At 36.3% G+C, this 15277-nt stretch overlaps 1 protein-coding gene across 2 annotated transcripts in view; it reads right to left on the reverse strand.

Annotated features, from left to right (window-relative positions):
* POLI (DNA polymerase iota) overlaps positions 1–15035 on the reverse strand; it is a 22733-nt gene extending 7698 nt beyond the window's left edge. The window contains exons 1-7 of one of the 2 annotated variants that reach the window (XM_040632494.1): positions 14888–15035; positions 13397–13507; positions 10809–10973; positions 7201–7353; positions 5098–5334; positions 3142–3320; positions 2108–2199 (exon numbers count right to left, since the gene is read on the reverse strand). In XM_040632494.1, the coding sequence (XP_040488428.1) occupies positions 2108–2199; positions 3142–3320; positions 5098–5334; positions 7201–7353; positions 10809–10973; positions 13397–13507; positions 14888–15035 (1085 nt within the window). The remainder of the gene's footprint in view (positions 1–2107; positions 2200–3141; positions 3321–5097; positions 5335–7200; positions 7354–10808; positions 10974–13396; positions 13508–14887) is intronic. The other variant, XM_040632495.1, reaches the window with a different exon arrangement.
* Between the last annotated feature and the right edge of the window lie 242 nt (positions 15036–15277).

Raw genomic sequence — 15277 nt, forward strand, 5'->3', positions numbered from 1 at the left:
AAATTTAAGAAACTAAGGGACTCATTCACTGGTAGAGGCAAATGCATGAAAAATGACAGATTTTTTTACACAGGAAAAAAAAAATAAGATTACAAAAAGAGGGGTGCCTGGGTGACTCAGTCAGTTAAGTGTCTGCCTTCAGCTCAGGTCATGATCCCAGGGTCCTGCTCAGCAGAGAGCCTGCTTCTCTTTCTCCCTCTGCCTGCCTCTCTGCCTACTTGTGCGCTCTCTCTCTCTCTCTGTCAAATACATAAATAAAATCTTAAAAAAAAAAAAAATTACAAAAAGAAAAAAAAATTTAAATGACATAACTTTTGTCAACAAGCACTCCTGAATAGACCCAAGGAACAGTAATATCACCATTATATGGCAAATAAGAGCAATAGCTTGAAAGATCAATTACATACTATATTTAAGTAGTACATGTACATGCATCTTAAAAAGTGTTACACTCAAATGGTCTTGGTTTTAGTGTTGAAAAGTTTCAATGAGACAGAAAATTCACCTAAAAAGCAGAAAATCTAATTACTAGAATGTCATTAAAAAATAATATTTTTCTTTTTATATGTATGGCAAAACATTAAAAAATCAAAAACACAAGATAAAAATATTGTACACTGTTAAACATAATCAAATTGAAGATTTTGAACTGGGAAATTTGGATTTTTATAATAAGTAATTTTTTCTTTATTGTTTTATCACAAAATGTCTTGATTGCTGCCTTACTAAGATAATATCTTACACGGTTCCTGTAAACATGTTACTAGCTTAAATATCTTCCAGTTAAACTTTTTCTATTAAGTCATTATACTAAAATTTAAAGAGTGTTACTTGGTTCCTATAATTAATTAGGTAAAGGTTATATTCTAAGCAAGCTTAAACTAGAGGGAAAACACATTCACACGAACACAATTATTTTTTTGCCACTTAGATGGTATTATATCTTAGTCACTGAAATAAGGGGCCATGGTGTAGAAAGGGAATGGAAAGCAGAGATACGGATAAACAGTTCATAGTTGGTAATTTACGGGTTTAGAGCACCTAGCCGCATTTCTGGGTTGATCGTTCAAATATGAAAGTCTATAAAATTGTTGTGGTTTCTCTACATGCAGAGCTCTTTCCACTGGCCAGACATTTCATAGCAGTCTCACATTCAGCTGAAGCAGAGCAGATGACCCAGTTTCAGAAGCACACTCAGAGGCCCAGCCTGAGTTATATCACTGCAGCTGGATCATTCAGCCAGCCCCAGTTGCATGCAGCAAACGATGAGCTGCACGGCTCTGCTCGAGACATGAGAAGCACACAGCATGTGAGAGCAAAGCTGTAGGAAATTTTACCTCATCAGTTTACTGAGACTTAGAATCATCTAAAAATCTTTTTCTCTAGTCATAATTAGCGATCCGACCCTCATTTACAGAAGCACAGCTACTCAAAACTATTAGACCCCTGACAGCTTATTTTGAGAAATCAAAGAAATGGGAGGAAAAGAGACAATACTCTTCTATGGAACATTGAGAAACAGATACATGATAGTAAAGGAGCATCAGAAAATTAAACATCTTGTTCAGTTTACGCTATGCTATTCATATATCCATAATCCCAGCTGACATGTTCATGTCCTTACAGACCAGTGCCCTGCACACACCACACTCTGACTGCCTACACATAGCCCCACTGAGCTATTCCTTTGTCTGAGTCCATTTTCTTTTACATAGTCTGAGGCAAAGGAGATAATGAGGGTTCTTCTACTTTCTCCATCACTGGTGCTCTTCATAATTTCCTATCCTCAATCATCACAAATTTATAGGTGTAGAGATTCTAGATGGCCATAAAACCTTCTTAGTAACTATGAGCATCTTAAGAGCCGCAGTATAACCATAATGTTACTAAAACTAAGATTAATGGCAACAAATAAATTAAATTTAGTTAGAAGCACCTGTTACTATCTTTGTAATAGTTTATAATGGAGAGAAATTCAATGATAAATGATCTCTCTTTACACTGTTCAGTCTCCAGTTAGTCTATAAGTTCCAAGAAGAACATCAACTATACTTTCCATATACTTTATACAGAATATATAGAATGATATGGCAAAATGGAAACTCACCTGTTCAAAAGACTGGCAAGTAATTCTTCAATCTTATTTTTAGCTTCAACTTCTGATGAACATTTTTTAAATGAATCCTCTTCACTAAAAGACTACCAAAGAAGCACAAATAGGGATTTATCATAAACCCGAAAAAGCATATCCCGTTATGAGTGTGCATGCCAAATAGTCAGTACGTTCTTTACCACCTTCCCTCTCGTTTAATTTGAGCCATTCAGTTCACTTATATATTAACTCGTTTATCTGCAAGTTATTGTACTCCACTAGAAAACCAAGAAAATTATAAAGCTCTAGTACCAACTCCAAGCTTTATTCTATGATTACCGTGAGGCTCTTAATCTCCTAGCACTTGAAATTGAGTTTAACCTTGGACATGTTATTTAACCTTTCTGAAGTACAGTATCCTCATCTTTAAAAAAAGAACAGGAGAGAGGGAAAAAGATATGAACAAATAATAGTACTACCCACTTTGAAGCTTTGTTGTGAAGATTAAATGGACTAAGGTATATAAAGCACTTAGTAAAGTGCCTGTCACATAGGGGGGAAAAAAATCAACGTTAACTAGCTGATTATACCTGTCTCCATTTCCTAAATCGTTAGACTAATCAGAAAACAAGATTTCTTAAAAATTAAAATATTTTGCAAAATGTATGCAATATAGGCTGTTAAAATTAAGTGATATTTAATCCAGGTAGCTAATTTGAAACAGAAGTACTAATTCTTATATCCAATTTAAAAATATTTACTAATCTAGGGGCGGCTGGGTGGCTCAGTCAGTTAGGCATCCAACTCTTGATTTCAGCTCAGGTCTTGGTCCCAGGTCATGAGTTCAAGCTCCAGCATGGAGAGTACTTAAAAAAAAATTGCTAACTTAATAAATTAAGCTTCTCATAGGAAAGAGATCGTATACTAATCTAATAAGCAAATTAGAAGCCCCGCTGAGCTATTAAGAACACAGTACTAAAACCAGAAATCTTCATCTCAAATAATGCGACAAACAGTACTCAATTGAAATAAATATCATTATCATGTACCTGAGGTGGTCCTGAGGGCGTCACAGGAGAGTTATCCTCTCCAAAACTGAGCTTCTGGATACGCTGAGCAACTGAAATTCCTAACTCCTTTTCTAATATTTTGGGTGAAAAGGTTTGAAGATCATGCACACTACTGATACCCAGCGCTTCAAGACGTTTGGCAGTTTTATAGCCAATACCTAGACAAAAAGAAATACAGTGTTACAGTAGTTTTTCTCCTTAAAATAAAGCTAATTAAAATATTACAGATATATACCAAACACATCTTTAAATTCCATAATGAATATTTTTCTAGGATTAAATTTTATTGAAAATTAGGCTGCCCTTCTTCTGCTTAGGACCTCTTAAATGAACCACTTTGAAAATCTCACAACCCTAGTACAACATAATGGATATGGAGACAACCAGTAAATGCTGTCTTGATAAAATGAAATGTTTACCACCTGTTACGTAACACTTTGGAAGTATTCAAGAATAATGGTTATAATTCATGCAAAGAAAGACTGTTACTACAGCAACAAAATTAATTAGCATGTGCTAATCAGCTAACCTGATTCCTACACATAATAATCCACTTTTATCCATAAGTCATATCTGGCAATATTTACTATCCCAAATATAAGAGCCAGAAAGCAAACAAACAAAAAACTCTACTCATTAGCAAAACTATCAAAAGTTCTTGCACTAAAACTCAGTCATACCTCATCACCTTACCTGAGATGCACAGGTAATTTAGTGCCCCTTTATTTCTCTCATTTAAAAAAAATAATTCGACAGTATTTTGATTTCCCTGCACAGTAAAAGAAGTAAATCAAAGGCAATGGATGTGGAAGAGAAATTATTTTTTTTTAAGCTTTATTTATTTATTTGAGAGAGAGAAAAAGAGCACAAGCGGGAAGGGCAGAAGGAGAGAGAAAGAGACTCTCAAAGCAGACTCCGTGCTGAGCATGGAGCCCCATGCAGGGCTCAGTCTCATGACCCTGAGATCACAACCCAAGCCAAAATAAGAGTCGGAGGCCTAACTGACTGAGCCACCCAGGCACCCCTTGAAGGGAAATTATTAAAGGAGTGTGTCAGTTATTTTCACAGCTGAAATAAAAGACAGCTGCCAATTTGGCAATAAGAAAAGAGAAAACCTGTAAAAAAAAAAATTAATACAAGAACTCAAAAAGTAAAGCCAAGTAATAATGTTATATGATCAGTATACACACAGTCTTCAGCTTATTACAACCTGACATAGTAACTGTCTTCAGAACACAGACTGAGTCAACCAGAAAACTTCAAGTTACACATATACTATATTAAGACAAGGCAGCGTACAAAATATTTTGTAATCATACAAACATGGGTTAAAAATATAAAGTTATGACACCTAAAGTTTCAGTTGCCTTAGAAATTCATTTCCACAGAATTCCAACATCTTATTTCCCAGCAATGCCATAGAAATGAAGTTTAACATATCCCTTATTAGAGGTCTATAAAACCATATTTGATCTTCAAAGACAGAAATTTGCCCCATGACCTAAATAGGTCACTAACACCCTCAAGGAAAGTAGTTTCCTCATCTTTAAAATAAGAACTTGGCCTAACTGGTTTGGAAGGTCCCTTGTAGCCCTAATATTTTCTATATAATCCCAAAGCAAAGCTAGTAAAAGGCCAATGCCCCTCTCTAGATGCAGTGTACGGTGTAAGAATATGGAGCAGGGAATGGAAACAAAGGACCGTGATTCCAGGTTATAACTTTCAGGATCATATTCAAACTATACAAAAAGTAGGTGAAACTAGAAAAGTACTTTCATAGGTTCCCTAATCCAGATTCCCTCTAGAGAATATCAGGGTTTTGGGTTTTATCCTAGAGCCAAGTATAGAGACTGTAAGAATTAATAACATGTATCTATGATTTTTAAAGAAATACAATAAAACTAATGTATATTTTTCCAACTATAAATGTCTTACCAGGCATTTCCCTTACATGGCTCAAGTTCTGAATGAGAACCTGAGAAGTTTCAGGTAGTAACACTGTTTGTTGATTTGGTTTAAAAACACCAGACACTAATTTTGCTAGTAATTTATTAGAAGCCACTCCAGCACAGCCAGTGAGACCCAGTTGATTATACATGGCTTCCCGCATCTCTGCTGCAATCTGAGATCCAACAAGTAGTCTGATGTGCACGATGTCATGCAGGTTTATATCTATAAAAACAGCCAATATCGTTAAAAGTCACCACAAAAACAATTTTCTTTTTTACAAATGAGTTTAAAAAGGGCACAGGGCTTAACCTATATCCAAACCCCCACCCCACCACCACTACCACCATACTGTCAGCCACTTAACTCATCTCGTTCATTCTTCATAGGAATTCTGTAAAGTAAATAACTCCCAGAAGTGAATTCCCAGTGCCTGTGATAGTGAATGCATCCTGGAAGTGCTTAATGATTAACAGATTATGAAAACTGATATCTCATAAAAAAAAATTCCTACTGACATTAGTAAAACTTCTACTGGTGTTTAACTGTAGGCAAGCATAAAAGTAGAAGTATTACACTAATAAGAGAGCTAACATTACAATTTTAAAGATCTGAATCTAAACTTCACACACACGAGCTCTATGTGTTACTGAAAACGATTCTGTATCTGTACATAGTTTAAGAGATCTTTATGAAAAGTGTAGGGAAATCATACAGAAACAAATTTTCTTAGCGCTTAAATGGTATTAGAATTTTATGAGACTGTCCTTACCCTCAGGAGTATTTACAGATGAAGTGTCATGATGTCTGCAATTTACTTTTAAATGGTTCATCAATCAACCAACCAATCAATAAAGAGGGAGCAAGATAAAGTAAATGTAGGAAAATAACAATGGGTGTATCTACAAGGAAGGGCATAATAAGTGTTCTCACTGTATTACTCTGTCAACTTTTCTGTAAGTTTGAAAAAATTTTTTAACAGAATCTTGTGAGGAATGATTCATGAAGAATTAGACATTTTCTTTTTAGGATATAAAACCTAGCTCTCTGTAATATGTTCTAACAAATACTGAATTTGCTTTAAAAATTATAAAGAAACATACTTAGAACCTTCTTCTATTCAGTCCTTATATGTGACAAAAGAACAGGTACAAAACACACATGAAAAGCTTCATGTCCTCTTCTAGAAGAGAACTGTAGCTCTACCCCTTTTCTTCTTTAGTATCGGATGGCAGAGAACTAGACTGGAGATGATCACCAGCTCTCAAAAAAGGGGGATAAAGGACACATATGTTGAGACTTAGGAGCAAGAAAGTCAGGGCCAGTCTTATACAAAAGCAGGGTACCATGTCTTCCATGTGGTATGATACGGAAGTCACCAGCAGAGTTACAAGATGTTTTCAAGTCTAATAGATATTCGCTGGGGCTTGCTGAAGCTTATTTTCAAAAGCAAGTATCTCTGGAAATACCATCAGTCATTTATACTTTAATATGTGAAGGAGATGGACTATTGTGTTTTCTTGCTAAAAGCTGGTGAAGATTATCAAACTGACTGAATATGAGCTTGCAAAAGATGGCAGATAGGCCTGGACAAGCTTCCACAGAGAGTAACTCAGGAACTCAGAGAGCAACATGAGTGTTTGATGCCTGGGGGAACAGAAGGGAACAAGCAAAAGAGGCAACAAAACACAAATTAATAGTTTACCTCAAAATTTTGCTTAAAGACAGTTTTCGGAGAAGCAAAAATTACTCTGAAAAGTATATTATTAAGGCAACTCTTATAACTTAAGGATGACCTAAGGCGCTATGGGTCTTAAAAATGGTAACACACTAACTGTGTCAGAGAAATGAAAAGCACACAGAGCACTGAGCTACACACGTCATCAAAATCTCACTTTCTGCCTACTTAATATGGAATAGCAATACTTAATTTTAGTCATTTGAGACAGATCACTGAAATATGGTTATACCTCCAAAAAAAGCCATAAAATTTTCAGAAAGATAAAGTCAACTCGTTGAACTCACTGAATTCAGTGACCATCAGGAAATATAGGTACTTTTAGTTACTAAATAGAGTAAGAATCCACTTACACTGATTATTATATACATGACCTGACACAGTCAGTGCTGAAAGTTCATCACTTTGAAGCTGCTGTAGTCTCCTCTCAACCATTTCTGTGAGATCCACAAAATTTTCATCAAATCCGAGTCTCTCAACAACTGGACTGAATTCTTCCAACAGCTCTAGATTGAAATAATATTGGCACGCAGAAGTTAACTAAAGTCATAACTAAAATGGATTTAACTATTTAATGCTTAAAAATATGTCAAATATGTTAAAGGTTTTACATATATTCACACTTCCACAATATCTTTAATTAAGTCCTCCATTAACTGGATTTTTTTTTCTATACCACATTTTGAGTAAAGGCAGTATTTTCCAACAAAATAAGTCCAAAATGATATTCCCTGGACAGATGCTTATAGCAATATATTTAGCTCAATCTCCTACACCTATAATTTCTATACCTGTAGTACATTAAATATCAATGCTTGTAGTTCATTATGATCTTGAAACAGTGGTTCCAAAGAGTAAATTATAGTCAGCCTAGAAAAGCAGAGACAAGTAATAATATATTCTAGCTGTATTTTCCACAAGTCTTAAAAAGACAAAACAAATAAAATGTAAAACTTCCAGGGTTCCAGGGGCACCTGAGTGGCTCAGTGGGTTAATAAGCATCTGACTCTGGCTCAGATCATGATCTCAGGGCCCTGGGATCCAGCGTCAGGCTCCACATTAACAGGGAGTCTAGTCTGCCTCTCCCTCTGCCCTCCCCACCAATAGTGTGCGTGCACTCTCCTTCTCTCTCAAATAAATAAGTAAAACTTCGAATTATCACTGAGTCAAAAAGAAAAGTCACCTAAGTTTCAAAATATATTACAATGCAAGATTCCGATTAGTTATCTTCCAGTTTATTCCTTAAGGGTAGACACGGATCATGACTTACATGTATTTGAATGTCCAGCACCTAGCACAATACCTTGTCCTTAAGGTAAATGCTTCCTAAATTGAACTGAATCAAGATTTGAAATAAATTCAAAAGGACAATCAATTCTTATTTTTAGGATTAAAACTAGTAACTCTGAAATCATTGAGAAGAATTTTCATTTCTCTCTGAATCACCTGATACCAGCAGAATGACAGAAAACAAATTATTAGCCCCTTCTTACATAAAAATGTATAGGTTCTCAAAGTGCTATAATAAGAAAGCACAGAAATAAAAGTATATACAGATCACTTTTTTACACAAACACTAAAAATACCTCTATTTTATTTATGTCAACTTGACCATATCAGGGGAAAACAATTAATAAAGATAACAATGTAACCTGGTGACCACCAAAAATCACTTCCAGTCTACACAGAGAAAACCATTTACCTATTCTAAGACTTACAATGTGTTTGACCACATACAAGGATTCTTTTGCATTTCCCTCACCAATTTCTGCAATTTTTTTTCAAAAGTATATATTATATAAGAAAAACAAAGGACAAGATTTTTAAAGTACTAAGCAGAAGAGCAAATTAAACACAGAATCATGCACAAAGCTCTGAATACTAAATACTGATTGATTTATTCCTCATTAAAAAGAATGAGGAAGAGCTGTATGAACAGTATGAAAGATCACCAAGAGGCACATCTGTATGTATAACCTCTTCTGCGTAAAGATTAACTTCTTAATATTCAGATACATACAATTTTGCATGGATGCACAAGTGATATTGTCAGAGTATACTCTTATCTTTGCTTGGCTAGCCCTTCTTCCCCCTTCTCTCATTTCACTACTGCCATGTTCTCTCCAGAAGTTAATTAATGTTAAAAACCTAGTATACACCCTTTCATGTTTCCCTTACTGTTTATATACAGACATATATGTATGTGTAAAGGGAGGGGTTTGAGCCATCGTTTTACACATATGACACGTTTTTGCATCTTGCCGTTTGCTCAACAAGGCATATCTCTCTGAGTCAAACAGTATAGCACCAATGCATTCTTTTTAATGGCTATATAATATTCCACCACAGAGATGTCCTAATTTAGCCATTCTCATCCTGATGAGCATTTGTTTTTATTCCATATTTTTACCAATTATGAACCATGCTACAAGAAATATTTTTGTACATATGTTCTCATGATTTTATTTCTATCTGATAAATTCCCACCAGTAGTATCACAGGGGCGCCTGGGTGGCACAGCGGTTAAGAGCCTGCCTTCGGCTCAGGGCGTGATCCTGGCGTTATGGGATCAAGCCCCACGTCAGGCTCCTCCGCTATGAGCCTGCTTCTTCCTCTCCCACTCCCCCTGCTTGTGTTCCCTCTCTTGCTGGCTGTCTCTATCTCTGTCAATTAAATAAATAAAATCTTTAAAAAAAAAAAAAAGTAGTATCACAGGGTTAAAAAATAGAGTATGTATCTTTAATTTCAAAAAATGTTTCCAGGGGCGCCTGGGTGGCACAGCGGTTGGGCGTCTGCCTTCGGCTCAGGGCGTGATCCCGGCGTTGTGGGATCGAGTCCCACATCAGGCTCCTCTGCTATGAGCCTGCTTCTTCCTCTCCCACTCCCCCTGCTTGTGTTCCCTCTCTCACTGGCTGTCTCTATCTCTGTCGAATGAATAAATAAAATCTTTAAAAAAAAAAAAAATGTTTCCATATTACTTTTTGTAAATGTATAATATTTTGTTTCTACTTTCTCTCACATTCTTTATTTTTTTCAAGTATGATGGACATAAAATAATATCTCACTAATTCAAATTTCCCTAGTTACTAATGAATTTGAGTATTCTTTTTCCACATAATTGTGGACATTGCGTTTGTTCTTTTTGTCAACTGCCTATTCATATTTTTCATCCATTTTTCTTAAGTATCTTTTTCTTGTAAACTTGTAAGGACTTTGGATATTATATTTAACGCTTTCATCTGAAAACTGCTACAGTTTACAAAAGAACAAGCATAAACAACAGCAGAAAAGATAAACAGTTGATTCTTATACATTTTTAAATTATATATATTTGCAATACGCCAGTACAAATATGTTTTCATTTGTCCTGTAATTTACTAAAACTCTAAGATTCAAATCCAAATCTTAATAGGGAAGAGTTTATCTATAATATGTAGTGTATATATACGTGTGTGTGTATATATACACACACACAATCCCAGAAAAATTTAATATAGCCATTATTTCTGCTGATAGTGCTTAAGAAATCTAGTTTTTAATTGTGTTAATTGAACATTACAGAAGCCTCTCCCAACTGCTAGTGCATCAGAGTACAGATATTTCCTCATAATTCATTTAAACTTGGTATTTAAATTGAAAAGAAAATTTAAAAAATGTTTTACTTTCTTTCGTATCTTTCCATTTTCTCGCTTCCAAATTTTGTTTTACATTTTTTCTCACATTTATATAAACACCAGTCACTAGAGACTTCAAATTTCTTCCAACTGTATTTTTTTCTCAACATTACTCACATAAAGCCACCCTCTTATATAAAATGTTTTTAAAAGCAGGCAAAATCCAAAATAAAAGTTATTAGCAAAAAGAAGTGATTTATGGCATTTTACTAATTAAAAGATTCATGTAGTGAATGAGCATCCTATATACAAATTAATGGTGAAAGTATATTGCCCATGATCTGTACCTGTAACCTTATATGACATCTCTCTGTAACGAGTTAAGTCTTCTCCATTAACTAATACCAGCTGTGGACATTTTTCTTTTGCATCTCTGACATTCATAAGCTTCTTAACTCCAAGTTTCCTAGCTTCATAGTTGCAGGTAACCACCAAATATTTCTGCTGAACTCCTATAAAAAGCAATTATTTTATGAGAAAACTGAGCAGGATTAAAGAAACATTTTAAAATAAAATTTTCTTTTTTTTTTTTTTAAAGATTTTTATTTATTTATTCGACAGAGATAGAGACAGCCAGTGAGAGAGGAAACACAAGCAGGGGGAGTGGGAGAGGAAGAAGCAGGCTCACAGCGGAAGAGCCTGATGTGGGGCTCGATCCCATAACGCCGGGATCACGCCCTGAGCCGAAGGCAGACGCTTAACCGCTGTGCCACCCAGGCGCCCCTAAAATAAAATTTTCTAATTCCACATTATAATTGTAAATTGTAATGCAATCTATTTTGATTAAGAATATAAAGCTCTATTCATTTAAAATAGTATAGCCTCCATTCATCAAGGTTCTATGAAGTAAAATTTAACAAAAATTATCATAAATCAGTATATTCTCTGGAGTCTTCAGCAAAAAGATACAAATAAAATCCTATTAGGATTTTTCTTCAGACAATACAAACAAGATTAATTTATACTGAATTAACTCTCTCTATATAAAGTCTAGGCCATGTTTCACCAGAAAAATAAAGCAGATGAAAATAACTGAGTACAATTAATTACTGGTTTCTGAGAGAAAAACTTCCAATGAATATAAAGCAATGCTCTGTTACAAGTGCTAACCTATAGTAATCATTAAAGATCTCCCCCCAATGAATGCTGTAATTATTGAACTGTTCTTCATAGTAATTTGCAGAAAATATTAGACAGTGAGTCATCATTAATGGGCCCCTTTCTTATCATAAATGATTTAATTATGATCATCTACAGACAATGAAAACTCTAGTTCACTAGTGGTAGCTTAAGATTGCTGAAATTAATCAATTTTCTCTTTACACAGGTTGACCACTCGTTTGTCACTGTAAAAGTAATGTTCATCTGGGGCGCCTGGGTAGCGCAGTAGTTAAGCGTCTACCTTCAGCTCAGGGCGTGATTCTGGCGTTATGGGATCAAGCCCCATATCAGGCTCCTCCGCTGGAAGCCTGATTCTTCCTCTCCCATTCCCCCTGCTTGTGTTCCCTATCTGGCTGGCTGTCTCTCTGTCAAATAAATAAATAAAATCTTAAAAAAAAAAAAAAAGTAATGTTCATCTAACATATGCAAAATATAAACATGTACAGGAAAAAAAAAGTTACACCCATTCCACCAATGTAAGACATCTGCTTCTAAAATTTTGATATTATAAACTGGGCAAAGAAATGTTATTTCACATAAAGATTTTTGATATATCAGATTATGCCCCAAAATAGAATCTCTGGGTCAAAAGTTGTAATTTAAGATTCATCAGTGAACTACATAAAAAATAGGATTGATATCTTCCTCAACTAAAAAAGCAGTTTTAATACAGAATTAAATCATATGAACTCACCACTATATGTCACCAGCCCAAGTTAAATAGTCACACACTTGTTGAGCATAACTGAAAGACTACTTTTGCTTTCTCTCAGAAACTTTCAGCATCACATTTCTCATTTCCAGATAATCATTCATTCCTGTGTCTTAATTATACAATACTTTTTTACTGAGCATTATCTACATAGATCTTGTGTTATACTGCTACTAATTACAAATGCCTTTAGGAGAAAACTTACATCCTGTAATCCTAACTCCTTAACACTTTGGGAAAGTTTGAAGATCTAGACTGATACTGGCATACCAAAAACGTCATCCCTTTGTTCTTGTTTAGTAAATCAACTAGGCTGGGTTGAACTGGGATTTATCAAAACCAAACGAGGCACAAGAGGTTAGCAGCAGGTGAACCAGAATTGCTTTTTATGCTTATACTAAAAGATAAATTCTTACTACATGCATAAAAGAAATTTTTCGAAATTTAAATGACTTTTCCAATTTAAGATACACATATAATAGAAATGTTAAAATAAGCCAACATATTAATAAGTAAATCTTCAATGTAAAATTCTTGCCTTTTATTTTAAAAGATACTTGTATTTTTATGGAAAACTTACAGTCTATATGCCTTAAGTATTTAGAGGTCTGTTCAAAATCCAACTTTTTTGTCATGTTACACAATCCAACAGTTAATTTCGAAAGTAGAGAGGATAGCTGAAAACATCCATTAGAATGTAATGACTTTTTTTGAGATAAGAGGATTATAAAATTTCAACCATTGAGAACAAAACTAAAAGTTTATTATGGTCTTTCTGTTCAGGTGTTCATTGGCTATATTCCTTGTATAAAATTCACCATTTATTAAATAAGGCTTGTAAGTTTTACACCTGGTAGTGAAGCAAAATTTACTGTCTATAAAGTACCTTAAGAATTGCTTCCAAAATCTTTAATATGGTTAATAAATCACAATATAACCAACATAAATGAATAGCTAATACTCTTATACAAAATGACAAGTATTATTAATGTCCAAAATTACCTAAAGGTTTGCCCTTCAGTTCCGGATTTGAAATCATTTCTACTTGTGCGTAAAAGCAATCCAGATCCACGTGTACTATGACTCTGGATGAAGAACTTCCTTCTGGCACCACTTGATCATGAACCAATGCACAATATGCAAAGAAATAGAAAAATATATTCAGGCTGCTTATCATCTCTGAGCAATTGGCAGTTCCTTAAAACATGGAAACTGAGAAAGAAGAATGCAGAATGATTTTAAGTTTTTTCTTGGATTCATGTGTCAAAGCCTCTAAAAATTATAGACATGAGAGAAACTCCTTCTACAGTAGGGTCTTTAGTCCTGTTTACTTAGTATTTCTTTGTGCACCCTATTTTCTCAGGCTAGTAATAACTTCGAGGCAAAAAATCTTAATCAATGATGGAAGATGCAAGAGGTAATCCTATCACTTGGAAGTTTCTAACATTTAGATTAAATCATAAGAGGTGGGAAAGTTTAAACACTGATTTCAACAAGTAAAAATTATTCTAAGTGGCATGTTCTTAAAAAAAAGAATCGTAAATACAAAAGGGCAGAAGCCAGACCTATGGGTTCCAGTGGACTATATTTAGTGCCCATATGAGAGCAGGATTGTCTAGTTCAGTGCTGAATCCCAAATACCTAGAAGAGTGCCTGGTATATATCAGACTACCAATAAATACTCGCTAAATTAAAAGAATGAGTAAATGTTTCTTGAATTTTAAAAAGTAGCTCATGTCATGGGGTGGGGAGGGAAGGGGGATAAGAGAAGAGATTCCAGCTCTTAACCAGTTAAAAACAAGGCAGGCTAAGTGCAATGTGGTATTCTGGTCTGGATACTGGAACAAAAACTTTAATGGAAAAAACTGGTAAAATCTGAATAACGTTTGTACTTTAGTTAATAGCATTTGTGCCAGCGTTCACTTCTCAGGTTTGACATACGTAATACAGTCATACAAAACATTAACATTAGGGAAAGGAGCTTCTGCAACTTCTGTTAAGTCTAAAATTATTCGTAAATTTAAAAGTTGAAAGGGGGAGGGGAGGCCGGGAATTAGAGCCTTGGCTCCAGACTCGGGTTGGGCAGTACAAGGTAGGGCCCAGAGGGTAGAAGTGGGTCAGGGAGAGGCGGCCACTGCAGATGTGCCTCGTCTTCGCTTCCGAGCCCAGCCTGAGCCCCAACTTCTGCCAAGTGAGCGACAAGGTTCTCTGCTTCCGCAACCTTACTACCGCCCAGGCGCCTCTTCGGCCCTGACCGGGCTGTTTGGGGGATCACAAGTGCACCCTCGACTATCATAATCGACACGTCCACCCTAGTCCTATTAGGCGAAGCCATCCATTTCGGGATCTTGGCCAGAAAACACCAGGTAGCGGAGAACAGCTCTCTCTACCAAGCCGGGAAAACGAAAGGAAAAGAACGAGGCGGGGACGGTCGCACCCCAACGGCCGCCGCCACCGCCCCGCGCCTCCGCCCGCCCCGCCCTTCTCATTTACACCAAGCGAGGCCGCCGGGCTCCTCAGGCCCGGGCGCACCGGGCGAGCCGCCTGCCTCCCCCGCCTCCGCCCGCTCCATGGCCTGAGCTGTGTCCTCTTCCTCGTCGCCACCGGCTTCCTCCTCGGGCTCCACCCCCAGCGGCTCCATCACGCCGCGGCCAACCGCAGCGCAGCTTCCGGCCGCTTCCGCCTGGTCTCCAGGGAAACCTTGAGCCGACCGCCCCCAGCCGCTTCGGCCTTCACGGCTGCGTAGTCCGGGCCGACCAGGCAGTTGCCCGGAGGCCCGCGCGCGCTAGGTATCTTCTTGTCCCACGTGCTGAGGTTCCTTTTCGCCCAGTCGAGGCCGGAAGTAAGGGATTGAAATCCCAAACAGGTCTTTTTTTTTTTTTT

The sequence above is a fragment of the Ursus maritimus genome, unplaced genomic scaffold (assembly GCF_017311325.1).
Source record: "Ursus maritimus isolate PB19 unplaced genomic scaffold, ASM1731132v1 scaffold_18, whole genome shotgun sequence".
Classification (NCBI taxonomy): Eukaryota; Metazoa; Chordata; class Mammalia; order Carnivora; family Ursidae; genus Ursus; species Ursus maritimus.